Source organism: Phodopus roborovskii, unplaced genomic scaffold, assembly GCF_943737965.1.
Source record: "Phodopus roborovskii unplaced genomic scaffold, PHOROB, whole genome shotgun sequence".
In the NCBI taxonomy this organism is placed as follows: domain Eukaryota; kingdom Metazoa; phylum Chordata; class Mammalia; order Rodentia; family Cricetidae; genus Phodopus; species Phodopus roborovskii.
This window is the reverse complement of record NW_026126517.1, coordinates 32,575,062-32,590,230: the sequence shown is the minus strand read 5'-3', so window position 1 is coordinate 32,590,230 and position 15,169 is coordinate 32,575,062. Positions and strand designations below refer to the sequence as shown.

The following is a 15,169-nucleotide window of genomic DNA, read 5'->3' as shown; positions in this document are numbered from 1 at the left end:
TGCAGGGACTGTCTTCCAAACTGATTATTGTGGTGAATTTACAACATACACAATAGTAACAGAAAAGTTTGATAAGCCCCTGTATCCTCATTACCAGCCTTCCTGTGACAAATTCAAGATGATGGCTGACTCAATGATGTTTCATTTATGACCGCTGAATCTCTCTTTTGAAGTCTATTGCATATTTTTAGGCTATAGAAACCTAGAGTCTTGCTCATGGCTAAGAACATACTAACAGAGCCATACTCCAAACCCTATCAGTGGGGATTACTTTTTTTATGGCTTCCTATTTTAAATTTTTAATTACATTTATTTACTTGTGCTTGTGTGTGTTAGGGCATGCACATATGGAGGTCAGAGGGTACCTTGGGGGAGTTTGTTCTCTCCTCTCACCATATGGGTCCTGGGTAGCCAATTATATAGGTCATCGTGCTCACAGGCAGGTTGCTTCTGCTGGCTGATCTTCCTCACTATGCCTTGAGATATATTCTCTAATAGATTCCTTAGAAAGTGCTTATGAGAATAAGTTTTTGAGGTTTTTAAAATATTGGTAGTGGCTCATTTGTGTCCTTTTTACTTGGACGTTAGTTTTACCTTTTATCAGTTTTTTGTTTTTGTTTTTATCTTTGAAGGTAATAGACACATTCATTGTTTCATGGCATAAAGTGCTGTTATCTAAAAGGCTAATATTTATTTTTCTTCTCTGTGAAGATACTTGATTTTTTGTTTTTATTTGTTTCCTTTTCTAAATGGCAGTTTTCCTTTTTTTTCTTTCGAGCTTGAAACTTTAAGAGGTAATATCTTAGTCTTATCCACTAAGACTTTTTATTTTTGAAGACATGGTCTTTTGTAGCTCAAACTGGCCCTAAAGTCACAATTTAATATAGGCAAAAGCAACCTCTTGGCATTACTCTAGCCTCAGCCTCCCCAGTGCTATAATTATAGTTGTAATTCCCTGGTTGACCTTAACTATTTTTCCTTGTTTATGATTGCACTGAATTTAGTCTTTGTCCATAATAATGTAGGCACCATTCATTCACCTGCATGCAGGTGAGCTAGGTAGTCACCCTTCTTCCCAGATCCTATTCTCAGGCACCTGTTGAGCTCTTTACTGGGCAGCTTCATTTTCTTTCTGAGTTTCTCCATTTTTATGAGGTGATTCAGATAATCTGAAATTCTGTTCTTATTGTCAGCATTTTCTCATAAACCTACTTGATAAGAGTTTTAATGACTAATGCTTCCTCAGAAATAGACCGTGATTTTCCTGAACTGGTCCTCGGAGGTTGAAGTCTTTTACACACTTCCAAGTTCATAAGTCCTGCCAATACTCATTTGCTATATAGATCCTTCCTAGTTTGATTTAAAACAACTGTTTATTATACTGTGTCATACCCAATAGTACTTTTTCTTATTTTACATATTGATCCCAGTTCCCTCTCCCTCCCTCCATCCCTTCCTCCCATCCCTCCCATACCCCCCCCACTCCACAGGAAGGGTGGTGCCTTCCAGGAGGGGTGAACAAAATCTGTCAAGTCATTTGGAGTAGGGACTAGACCCTCCCTCCTGCCTCTAATCTAAGGGAGTATCCCTCCATGGGGAATGTGCTCCCAAAGTCCTTCTGTGCACCAGGGATACATCCTGGTTCCACTGTCTGAGGTCCCTTAGACTGCCCAGGCCTTCTAACTGAGACCCATGTTCAGGGGGTCTGAGTTGGTCCAATGCTGGTTTCCCAGCTATCAGTCTGGGGGCCCATTAGCTCCTCCTTGTTCAGGTCAGCTGTCTCTCTGGGTTTCTGTAGCCTGGTCTTGTCCTCCCTCTCTGCATCTGGATTCCTGGTTGGCTCAGTGTTTAGCTGTGGGTGTCTGCTTCTGTTTCCATCAGCTACTAGATGATGGCTCTATGATGGTGGATAAGTTAGTCATCAATCTCATTATCAGGAAAGGGCGTTTATGGTAGCCTTTCCACTGTTGCTCAAATTAGTAGTTGGGGTCAGTCTTGTAGGCCTCTGGACATTCCTCTAGAGTCTGTTTTCTCTTCAAACCTATAATGACTCCCTCTTTTGTGTTTTATGCTCTCTCTCTCTCTCTCTCTCTCTCTCTCTCTCTCTCTCTCTCTCTCTCTCTCCCGCTCTCTCTCCTCATCTATTCCTCCCCTGAATAAGGGGCAAGGAACAAGATCTCCTGAGCATTTGGGGAGTGGGGGGGGGCAGGGAGTGGAGAGGGAGCTAGGAGAAAGAGAAGGGGAGGAGAGGAAAGCATGTCGGAATAGTGCTTAAAAAAAAAATCAAATGGTGATCTGGGGTATGGAAAGAAAAGGTGAACATGCTCTTACAATAAACTAACATAACTACAAGAGTATTTGTTGTGCTGTTACTTTTTATATCAAGTTTTAAGCTGCCCACATGATTAACAATAAGACATCAGCAAGATTAGATGTAGTTGTGAAATATAATGTCTGCACTCACTAACAGGTTGTAGAAAATTCAGTGGCAAGAGTATATATTTTAATATATAATTAAAAATAGGTCATAAAGTGTTAAGATACATCCCATTTTGTTAAACACACACACACAGAAAGAGAGAGAGAAAGAGAGAGTGAGAGAGAGAGAACATCACTAGAAGATATTCTAAAATAATAGTTATTTAGGGGTGTTAAGAGTAATAAGGAGTAATAGGATGTTTTCCTTTTAATGTTATTAATTATTTTATGATTAACATGTATTGGTTCTTTATTGAGTAAAATTTTTAGTCAATCAAATAAAAACATTCTTATTTTTAATTTTAAGATTTAAAAAAGTTGGTTAGTGTGTATACATTATACATGTCAATACATATGTAAATGTATTACCTATTTTAAAAATATGATCCTTTGCGGGGTCTTACTCTACCCTAGTATACTTACAGTATAGCCCAAGGTGGCTTCAAATTCATGACAGCCCTCCTACCTCAGCCTTCCAAGTACTGCTATTATAGGAGTGCATCACTATTCCTGGCTAAAATGGTAAGGTTCTTGGTAGTTCTGTGTAGTTAGACTTTATCTGTCCCACTAGCCAGTTCCCTAATCATGACATGGAGGCTTATTGTTAATTACAAAAGCTTGGCTGATAGCTTGTTCCTAACTAGTTCTTATGACTGAAATTAACCCATTCTTTATATTAGTCTGTGTATTCTTCCGAGGCTCATTTACATCATCTATGTACTGTCTATCCTGCTTTCCTGCTTCCTCTGTGCCCCCTTGTCTTTCCTGGTGTCTCCACCATTCTTCCCAGCAATCTTCTCTGGCCCCAAAATTCTGCCTGGCTATTGGCCATTCAGCTTTTTTATTAAACCAATTAGAGTGACATATCTTTACTTAATATAATCAAATATCTTGCAACAGTTACAGTTAGGGTTTTTTTTTTTTTTTTTTTTTTTTTTTTTGTATAGTGTCTTTCATTGGGTAGAGGACCCTTAAGGATCTCTAATAGATATGTGGATGACATTTATATGCACCTGAAAATAGTATAATTGGGCCTTTTATGAAGTTAAAGATGTCATTTGGGGCATTTCTTTTCAGTATTGTAGGAATAGAAATGACGTATATAGTGTAGCCTGTATGAGCAGTATAAGGAGGAGGGATGTAGAGTATTGAAAATAGCCTGTCTTCTACAGGCCTTTCAGTACTTCCAAAGCCTCTGCAAATTCATATGTACAACAGTCCTGTTGTGTCTGGAAAACAGTGTTTCCTTAGAGTCGCCCATTCCCTCTGGCTCTTATAGTCTTCCCACTACACCTTCCACACAGATCCCTGATCCTCAGTGGAGGGCTTTGATGAAGACATCTGATTTAAGACTCCGGAGTCTCTCTGCATGCTTTCCAGTTGTAGGCCTCTGTCTTAATTCCCATCTATTGCAAGCAGAAGCTTCTCTGACTCATCTATGGTATAGCAGCATGCTATTAGGACTCATTATATTGTTATGTTCTTCTGACACAATAACAAGTTTAAGGTAGACTGTGTCCCAGTGTTAATCCTGGGATTCACCAGAGAAAAACTAGTTCCTCAATTTTGAGCCAAATTTGAAGTAAGCTTTAATTAAATATTCACCAGGATAGGTGTTGGTCAGGACCACTCCCTGGAATTCCCAGCTGAGTGGCCCAGTGACAAGTGTTGTAGGACACATCTTGTAGGCATACCCTTATGGCCACTGTATTTTCCCATGTAGCTCAGCTGTCATTTTCCAAGAACTACAACTCCCAGAATTCCAGGAATTTACCTGGTCCTTGAAGAGGTGGGGCTTTTAGATTAACTTTAACTTTTGTCTTACAAGCATTTGATTTTTACAAAAAGGATACAAAGTGAATCCTTTCCTCCTCCTCAACCTGGGGAAAGGTATGCATCATTTTGTTTTCTCCCATCCTCCCTCCTATGTTCCATCCCTCCAACTCTTCTCATGTTCTCACAGTGTTTCCCTCTCAAATTGATGATTCCCTTTTCTTTATTATTGTTACACACACACACACATTCACAAATATATAAATACAATCTGCTGAGTTCCTTTTTGTCATTTGTATGTATGATGTCAGGGCTGATCACATTGTATCAGAAGTGCTAATAGGGGTGGTCACCTATGAAAGAGGCTACTTCTCCCTCTCTCAGCAGTCCTTAGTTCTTTTATTTAGGGGTAGGACTCTGTGAGGTTTGTCCCTGCTACATCATCATATCTCTTGACATGGAAGTCCTTATTTAGACTCCCATATTGTTGAGGTATCAGGTGAAGCTGCTGTGTCATTTCTAGGAGAGACAATTTCATAAGAAATTACCTGGTCCCATGGCTTTTGTACTCTTTCTCCCCCTCTTCCTTGATGTTCCTGGAGTTTTAGGTACAAGAGTTGTGTTTTAGATATATCCATTGGGCTTGGCTTTTTATAAACTGTAGAGAGAGGCTTCTTCGATGAGGGGTGAGAGTTATCCTTAACTTTGAGTGTCAGAATTTGTTTTATAATTTTGTTAGGAAATATACTGGCCTAATAAAGTAGCAGTAGTAGGCTCTCTTCTGAGAACCATGAATAGGTTAGCTAGGTTTCCAGCACCAGACATGATTTCTCTCCTGTTGAATCTTATTTCCAATTAGATAGCACTTGGTTATCTCTACCATGCTATTCAGTGTTATGGTTCATAGGTGTTGCAGCTGGATAGGACTGTTGACTTCATCCCTCACTTGACATCTTACAGTACTCTCTGCTACTGTGGAAGCTAAATTGCACAAGTGCACAGGTGTAAATGCAGCTGTTCGTGTATGTGAACAGCTGTGCTGCTCAGTTGCCATCCACCTTATCTTTTGACAAAGGCCACTAATTGACTTGGAGCTTGCTGAGTAGACTAGGCTGGCTGACCAGAGAATCGCAGGGATCTTTTTGCCTCCATTTCCCCAGTAGGGGAATATAAGATTCTCACCACTCCATGTTTTTTATTTGTTTGTTTTTGTTTTTATTGAGGTTGTTTCTGGAGGACTGAATTCAGATCTCAGACTTGTTTGGCAAGCACTATACTGACTGAATTATCAACCTAGCTTTGACAAAGTTTTGATAAGAGTAATATTAAGATTTATTAATACTTTATGTTTTCAAAAATAGCTGGTACTTTTTTTATATAGAGAAAAGACCTAGTCAGGCTGGGCAGATGGCTCAATGAGGAAGAGCTCTTGCATAAGCCTGAGGATCTGAGTTCAGATCCTGACACTCACAGAAAAGCTGAGCATGGCCACACATGTCTGTAACCCTAGTGCAAGGTGTAGGTTGGGGGATTTAGTGTAGAATTAGAAGGATCACTGGGGCTTGCTTGCTAGCCAGCCTCTGGTTCTTGTACATACACATCTGTGCCACCTGTGCACACATATGCATATACACATACAACATATACACAGGAAAATTTGTACAAGTTGAATTAGAAACAGAGATACTAGTTGTGGGGTTGTTTCAGCCTACATGTTTATGGATGTGTTATTTTGGATTAGGAGGATGATGTAATGTCAAGAAGCCTTGTGATGAAAGTCTTGGGGAGGAGGAAGTGGTCTATAGGGCAAAGAGTGGAAGAGACATATGGAGAGTTGGCATTGATGTTGTTTTCCTAACAAGGACAGTTTGCACATTGCTTAGGGTTGGTGAAGCTTTTGCTAGACTCATGAGTTCAAGATAAAGCAGAGTTAAGTAAAGACAGAGAGCCTATATTTCCAATATATTCTGCTGCCATACATTTGTAGCCTGGGGGACAAGAAAAAGGTCTTTTGAATGATTTAAATGGAAAGCATTTAAGTGACTTAAGTAGAAAGGAAAAGTGTGAAGAATCAGAGGAATAGAGATGTAAATGGGGGAGAAGGGATAATATTTAGTGTACATATGAGAGTCTTAATCCTAACCACATCATGAGTGTGTGTATAGTATAGTGAGAAAAAGACAAAGGGTATAGGCACACTGAATGGTTGATAAATTGGTCATGGGAGTGTATGCAACTCCTCTTCTAAATAATGCTACTTTTCTTAGTTAAAGAAGCATGGACTGTGCTTGCAAGATCAGCAGGGAGGGAGAGGAATAACAAGGATTTGAGATTTGAAAAGTGGGTCTAAAAACAATGAGAGTGTGGAAAAGCTAATAATATATGTGTGCTTGGCTGCCTGGCATTTGTACTTGAAGTACAATGTCATAAAAGAGTTAAAGTATGTGGCACGGTTTCTCCTGGAGATACATTAATCTTTTGTAGCTACAGACACAGAATAGGTGTAGAGCTAGATAGAGAGTTGGAACTTTGCTGTGTAGGTATGAATGAAGAGAGAGGCAGAGGAGTTGATTACATGAAATAGAGTAGTTACAGTCAGATGAGATGGGACACAAATCAGATTCTGTGTTCCAGCCAGACCAAAACTGTTTCCAGTACTATATTCCACTTTGCCTCTGGCATGTTCTCTGAGTTGATCTGCCTTTCCTCTTCCTCCACTTTCCCTACTCTTGTCCAGATGAACACATACAAATCCAGGACCTGCTCAGCCCCTATTCATCATTGAAGGCCAGCAAACACTGTACTACCTGCTTGCCTTCCCTCTTTACCCTCTGTGAACAGTCTTGTCTTTCCCTTAGGCTCCTATAGCACATTAAATGGCTAGGTGAATAGTTACTTGTATGGTGCTTGTGTGTGTGTGTGTGTGTGTGTGTGTGTGTGTGTGTGTGTGTGTGTGTGTATTATTTTAACTTCTCCATTGCACCTGTGTGTCCATGAATCCTTAACATAGAATACTTTTGATGCTTACCAAACGTTTGATGAGTCATTAAAATCTCAAGAGAAACAGATTCTTCAGTGCTTTTCAAAGCACTTGTGAAAGCCAATATTGTCTAGGGATTACTTTTAGTTTCTTTTATATAATACGTCCCATTTACTTCTCTGTAGTGATCCTGAATTATTTTAAAATATCACTGTCATCGTTTTTATTTTTATTATTTTGCAGGAACATTTGTCTTTGAAGAAATATGTTGTTGACATTGTGATTGAAAGTACAGCTCCGCCAGAGCCTGTGAAAGATGGAGAAGAACGGCAAAAGAATAAGAAAAAAGCTAAAAAGATAAAGGCGCGGATGAACTCCAGGTAGCATAAATGTCCTTAAATATAAAACAAAGCTCTTAGGGATGGGCCATTTAATTTAATGAAAGAAAGAACATTTAAACTTGTTTGCTTCAAAAAGCTTTGGGAATAACACCAATGAACCTAATTTATAGCCACTTTCTTTGATTGAGAAAGAAAACTGAGTATTGATCTGAAGCTCTGGCTTTCACCTGCTAAAGGGCTCTTCTTATAATTAGATGCCAAGGCCATGCCAAACTTGTGTTTCTTCCAGCATACAATAGTACATTTAAATATTTGTAAACTAAGCCTATTTTTCTTTCCAACTATTGATTTTTAAATGAAGTATCAAAGAAAATCAATAGCAATCAACAAATAGAAGTCAGCTGGATGTGGTGTCAAAGCCTGTGACAGGGTTTAATTAATTTGGTTGCCTGTCGCAAGAGGAAAAAGTTCAAGAAATATCTTAAAATGGAAAGTGAGTTATCAGACCCATAGTTTATCATCAGCCTCCAAAGTGACATCTGAGATCAGACAGCTGGTAATGTAGTACATTACTTCACAAGCTTTAAGTGTCACATAGTGACTATTGGGTCCTGTTTAAGGACACAAATACAGTTCTCTCTTAGTTGCTACCTGTAGAATTTGAGAGAAAGCATTCCAACCCTTACCTTTTATCATGAATGTCTCAAACGATGGAGATCGTTAGCTTTATCTCTTAATAGAAATTTGAGTTTCTAGTTTAGGACACATTTAATAAAGTTCATGGCAAATTACTCTTTGGCCAAACCTAATGTTTTCATTTCTCTTGGGTAAATAACTAGAAGTATAATTGTCAAACTCCTCCACAATAGTTGTTTCCATTTATTCTTGGAGCATCAATCCATGGAGGTTCTGATTGCCCCGCAATTTTGTGAGCATTAACTTGTGTAGTTGTAAGTTTGTAGTCTAATTCTAGTGGATTTGTGTATTGCTGATATTCTAATAGCAGCTCGTTGTGACTGTTGTCATTGGGCATCTTTTTGTGTGTTTTTTAACCTCTCATCTTTATGAATTATGTGTTTTATATTTTCCACATTTAGAGTAGTAGTAGACTATCATTTTATTTTTCAGTTATGTTTATACATTCTGGCTACATATAATTTGACAAATACATGAATTTGTATATTTGACTAACTTTCAGCTATCTTGACTATCATAGTTTTATAGAAAGCTGTCTAGTAAAGTGTTGGTTTATATCACTTGTACCCCTCCCTTCCAACTCCTCCCAAGCTTCCCCCTCCAATTCATAATTTCTTTCATTATTATTGTTACATGTGTATATTTTTGTATATATTGTGATGGTTTGAAATGAGAATGATCCTCATGAACTCATGTAGAAGATAGGACATTGTTGGAGAAGGTGTGTCTCTGTGGGCATGTGTGTGTGTGTGTGTGTGTATGTGTGTTTTGTCTGTCTGTCTGTCTTGTCTATCTCTGCCTTTATGCCTCTGCCTCTGCCTTTGCAACTTGTGGATTGGATGTTAATTCTCCATTACTGCTCCAGGCCCAGCCTGCTGCCATGCTTCCCATCATGGTGATCATGAACTAACCCAAGCCCCAAAATAAATGCTTTCTTTTATAAGTAGCTTTGGTTGTGGTGTCTTTTCACAATAAAAGAACACTAACATAAACACATATACACACACACACACGCACACGCACACACACACACATGCACACATGCATACAATGTCTGTAACCTACTGAATCCATTCAGCCTTGTGTTTATATGCCTATGTTCAGGGCTGACCACTTGGGATTGGACATTGTATGTGGGAGCTCATTCCTGGAGGCAACTGATTCTCCCCATTTCAGCAGCCATTGAATACTTGTACCTCTACATCTAAGGGTGGGACCTAGAATGTTCCATCTGCATTGGCATGTCAATCATTGTCATTATGTTAGTCTTTGTCATGTAATTGTATTGTTGAAAGTTCATAGGAGTATTTTGTTTGTCATGTCTATGTAACACAGTCCTTCAGCAGGAGGTGTCTTGGGCCTCTGGTTCTCAAACAATTTCTGCTACCTCTTATAGAATTTTTCCTGAGCCTTAGGTTGATGCAAGCATATGAGTGGGATGGGACATCTCACAATCATTGTTCTATTATTTTGAACAGGTGTATATCTCTGTAATAGTTTTCATCTCTTGAAAAATGCTGCTTTGAGGGGTGAAAGCTACACTTATCTGTATGAGAAGGGTTATTTAGAAAACAGAGCTTGCATTGGGCTAGGAAACTGGGTGTAAAAGATTCTTCTATTGGGGGTCTCTCTAGCCATATGTAGTAGGCTAGGTTTACAGTACCAGGTATGTATTTCATCCTGTAGAGTAGGTCCTAAGTCCAATTAGACATGTGTTGGTTACCTCTAGCATATAAGTTCCACTATTACACCATTGTAGATAATTTGTAGGTTCAATCATTGTTGTCTCATAGGCTTTATAGTTGGATAGGACTACTGATTGCCCTTCTCTCTTGGCAGTTTGCATAATACTTCTGTTAGATGAAAGCTAAGCCTTAGGGATGAGGCTTCTAGATCAGTTCCAACTCAGTTCCCCTCAAGTCCCCTGTCTGAAATGTGTTGTCTCTTCAGCAATAGGGCTTTACCTTAAATTCTGGAGACAAGCAAAGGCAAAGGCAATAATCTATATTGTCTTGAACTCTCCTGACCAACAATTGTAGAAGATGTTTCTCATGAGTGATACTAGGAATTTTGTTTGATATTTCAAGGATCGTGGATAGAGCATTATCACCCAGGTGGAGTGACTTCTTCAAACTATATGTCCCTATGTGTACATGCACATATGTATTATATGTAATCTTAGGTAAGCATATAATATGATTTCCCTGTGACTCTTCCCTTGGTGTTATTATTAATCAATGTTCATACCCCCTGTGATGCCTTTACCATTTCCCAGTTATAAAACCTCTTCATTTTTCCCATTTCCCTTTTCATAGCATCCGACATTCCCCACCTGGCGCTCTCCCCTGCCATCTTGGTCCCTTTTTACTTTACTGCTTTCTTTGTTTCTTTGGGTATATTCTTTTAAAATTATGTCCCTGTGGTACTTTGTATTATGTATAAGCTTGTGTATAATTGTATATTCACATAATGTTTATAGCAGTTTTGAGATATAATTCACATTTTATACAGTTCACCTATTTTTCAGTGTACTATGTTCTACAATGTTAAACCAACCTTTTATTTCTAGCCTAAACTATGTATAATATAATTTCTTTTCTATATATTGTTCAGATCCATTTTCTTGCATTTTGAAGAGGACTATTTTGTATTTATGATCAAATATATAGTTTCCTGGTGTGATTTTGCTATCAATATGGTATTGACCTCAATAAATGAGTTCTCTTTATTTCTTGTGTTTGCATAGGGTTGAATTTTTAAGACCTAAATTGTGTGTGTGTGTGTGTGTGTGTCTTTTCCTATACTGTTTCATAAGACTGAATTTTTCTTACCTTAGTTGTGCATATATAGTTTTTACCAATACAGTAAAGTTTTTTTGTAATTTTTGCTTTTAAGTTGGATTATCTGTTTCACCCAACTTGCTGAATTTTAGAACAAAACTACTAAAAATATCTGGGTTTTGTTCTATCACAAAGAGGTTTGCACGTGATCATTGCATCCCTTTGAGTCAAAAGTTGAACAAATCGGAAACTTTTATATCCTTAACACATCAGGACAGATCTCTATTCTCTAATTGGGTAGAGAAACAGGCATAGATAAATACAACAATGAGAGCAGAAATTTGTGAACAAAAACTTCTGTGGGAAATGTAATATGTGAATCACCAAAGAATCCGTGTAGAAAATCCAGGACCCCATTGTGGTGGCATTTACACTTTTTATGAGTTTTACCTTTTACAGTGTGACTGTTTTCTCACAGTGAATATTAGAGAAAAAGACCTTTCTGCTTCAAGCAGGAAGAAGGAAATGTACTACCACTTTAAAATGAGCCACAGCCTGTTTTCAAGTTCTGCTGTGAGGAAGTTGCATGTAATTAGGGCCTAACCTGCTGGGGCTTTATCACACTGATTGATATGAGAAAAAGGAAAACACTCAACTGTAGCTGGCTTAAGGATTTCCTTGGAGAAAAAAAGTAAAAATATCCAAATTACCTCTCTGCAGCTTTGAATGTGGCAGAAGAGGACTCAGCTCCACACTACTGTATTAGTTATGTTCCTCCTAAGCAAGTGTGCAAAAGCTTGGAGACAGACTGTATGTTTGCACTTCACAGGCAACTTCCAGGAGAAAGATTTTAGAGAATGAAGTGGGTTAATTTCTGTCAGGTTGAACTCACTACAGTAGCACTTACTCATGGTCAACTCTTAATCAATAATAGACAACCACATATACATTCTAGTAGTTAGTAAATAATTTGATGATTCCAGGGTGAGCAAAAACAACTTTCTCTCTAAAGTCCTCTGTTCTAATTACTGATGTTCAGTAGTCAGACAGGTGAAAAAAAGGATACAGTAAACTGTAGCACATTGTCTGCCATTGTTGAAAGCCATTTCTACTCTGCCTGAAATATATGACCATGAATTTTCAAGTGGCCATAAGCATTTTTCTTTCTCTATATACTTTCCTTCCAGAGAGCTAGACATTAAAGACTTGCTCCACCAAAATATATCAGTAATAAATATATATGTTAGTAATATGTATGGAATATGTAAATATGTAAAAACATGTCAGTAATATATATGAAAATAATCAGAAAGTGACTACATTTACCAGGGAAAAGCTCAGGTTCAAATAAGACTTCAAAAGATCTTAAGCCAGGGCAATCCATGGTAGAAACTGTACAAAAGTACAACCAAAACAAATAATAATAACAAGACAATAAACTTTATGCATATAGTAAGTCTGACTTACTGAATTTTCATAATATCTCAAACATCTAGTTTTCAAAAGCAAAGTACAGGGCATACAAAAAAAAATCAAATGGGAATTCTACCTATAAAAGCTATTCCTGAAAAACATATGATAGTTAGTCATATCTGAATAAAATGGAAATACAGGTAAAGACAAAATCTGGAGCTGACAAAAGGAATAGCCAAGATAAACAAAACAACACCAACAACAAAATACACCTCATTGCAGAAGTTCAGAATTAGGAGTGAGCAGGCTGAAGCATTATGGAACTTGCAAATAACATAATAGAAAGTATAGAATTTGCAGAAAACTAAGAAATAAGAATGAAGGAAATCTAGCAGTATGCAAAACAAACATGACCATATAGCACATGTATACATTCTACCAGTTCAGGAAGAAAAGAAAATGAAAACCAGGCATAGAATATCTGACTCAACATTACTCCATTGCTTTAATGAGATCTATCTTCATGATAGCTCTCACCTCCTGCTCTAGACTAGCTTGAACATTGATAATAGCAAAGGAGTGGCAGCATGGATTTCTATGAATCTGTAGTGTGTAATCAGTATAAACAATGGAACAAGTCTTTGAGGTTTTGAGGAGTTTCTTTGCACCGCCTGTCCTTGAAGTTAAATGAACATTATTTGCCTGTATTTAGACTGTTATTTCTTGTGGTGCATAGAAAGTTAGCCACCTCAACTGTTTTGTTGGAATCATATAGCCTTTCATATTTAGTCACCATGATTCTTTACTTAATCAAACCTATAAACTCAGAAGTGTTCTTATTGAGTCAGATCTCAGGATAGCATTGATGTCATTTAAGGAAGGGATTTTAAAAATGAAACAATCTGTCACTTAATAGCGTGATACTGTACCAGGAAAGGAAAGATTAGGCTAAAGTTTTGTATCATTATATAATTGTCTGTAAAATAACTAATAATGAATGATAAAATGTTTTTCTCTTTAGGGCTAAAGAATACGAGAGTTTAGTGGAAACCAAAAATTATGGCTCTGATTCACCTTATAAAGCAAAGTGAGTATTTTATCCTACATTTTATTTATGTTTCTCTTTGGTTTCTGCCTTTACAAGAACTATGTCTGACCTCTCATACTGTTGCTGGGGAAATGCTATTCCTTTTGGGGTTCTTAGCCTTGCTAACGAAAAGAATTTAGGAGTGGCTTAAAATGTAAGCTTGAGGATGATTTTATTAGAATTTTTGAAATGATTGGAGCTTAAATAGTACAATCAGAATCTGTGGGATGCAGTGAAAATGGCTGGAAGGAAATCAATAGCATTAGATGTACATATGAGAAAAGAAGGTCTAACATGAGTTATCTGCACTCCTACTTTCAGACACTGTAAAAAGAAGAGTGAACTTAAACAGGAGAAAATAAATTCTTGAAATGGGAAGAAGTCTAGTTTTCAGTGGAAATTGAAAGTCTAGTTCTCAGTAGAGGGAGGGGAGAACCCATAAGCTGGTGCTTTGTAAAGATGAAATTGTGATTTGTCTCCATGTCCATCTCTTTTGTGTAGTAGGTCCAAGTACCTCTGTTGTACCTACTCTTTCCTTTTGATGATCTGATACCTGGAGATTTATAGGGAGCATAGCATACCTTGGAAGACAGAAATGTATTGGTGATTTAGATGGAGGAACATAATGGATCAGTGGAGTGTCAATCGCTAATGTTAGTCACCCTGTAGAATAGGGTGAAAACATCTGGAAAACTGTTTGGACTGTGAGAGATAGTGGAAAGGGACTTATATTTCAATAGTAAACAGTCACAAGCATATTTTAAATACATAAAATTTCAGAAAGAGATATGAGGGAGAGAATTGAAGCCAGAAAATTGAGTGAGCAGAATGAGAAAAGAGAAATCTTGAGGACATGTGATGACAGAAGTGTCAAGGCATTGGCAGGGCCAAAGAGAAGAGTGAGTGGTACCAAGAAAACAACATTCACTTCATTACTAAGCAGATATACTTTGTAAAAACACAAATGTCCTGGAGTCTCATAGCAAAACGATTAAAATTGTAGTAATGTAATGTTCCAAACAGAAAAACTGAGGACTATAGAGGCTGGCTGCTGAGTGCTATAGGATCTTCAGAGATGAACTAGCATCATTACTTCTCAGGTTGTCCCACAAAATAAAGAAGGGACAATACAGACTCATTCTATGAAGACTTTTAGAAAGACATTATTAATGCATTACAAAAGACATAGATCATGATCAAGTTGAATTCATTACAATAATTTAAGGATGTTTCAACAAATGGTATGATAAATATAATATAAAAACATAATAATGGGCAATAGTTAATTATCATATTAAAAGATGGAAAAAAACCTTTGACAAAATCCAACTTTTTAAGTTTGAAGAGATCCCATTTATTAATTGTTTCTCTCAGTGTCTGTGACCCTGGAGTTATGTTCAGGAAGCAGTCTCCTATACCAATTTGTTCAAGGGTACCTCCTACTTTCTCTTCTAAGAGGTTCAATGTGGCTGGATTGATGTTGAGGTGTTTGATCCATTTGGACTTGAGTTTTGTGCATGGCGACAAACATGGGTCTATCTGCAGTCTTCTACACACCCTCATCCAATTGTGCCAGCACCATTTGTTGAAGATGCTGTCTTTGCCCCATTGTATAATTTTA

The 15,169-nt window shown here is 37.6% G+C and overlaps 1 protein-coding gene across 1 annotated transcript in view; it reads left to right on the top strand.

Moving 5' to 3' along the window:
* Scaper (S-phase cyclin A associated protein in the ER) overlaps positions 1–15,169 on the top strand; it is a 308,455-nt gene that overhangs the window by 117,635 nt on the left and 175,651 nt on the right. Inside the window, exons 20-21 of the mRNA XM_051197515.1 lie at positions 7,475–7,611; positions 13,483–13,548. Coding sequence (XP_051053472.1) covers positions 7,475–7,611; positions 13,483–13,548 — 203 coding nt within the window. The remainder of the gene's footprint in view (positions 1–7,474; positions 7,612–13,482; positions 13,549–15,169) is intronic.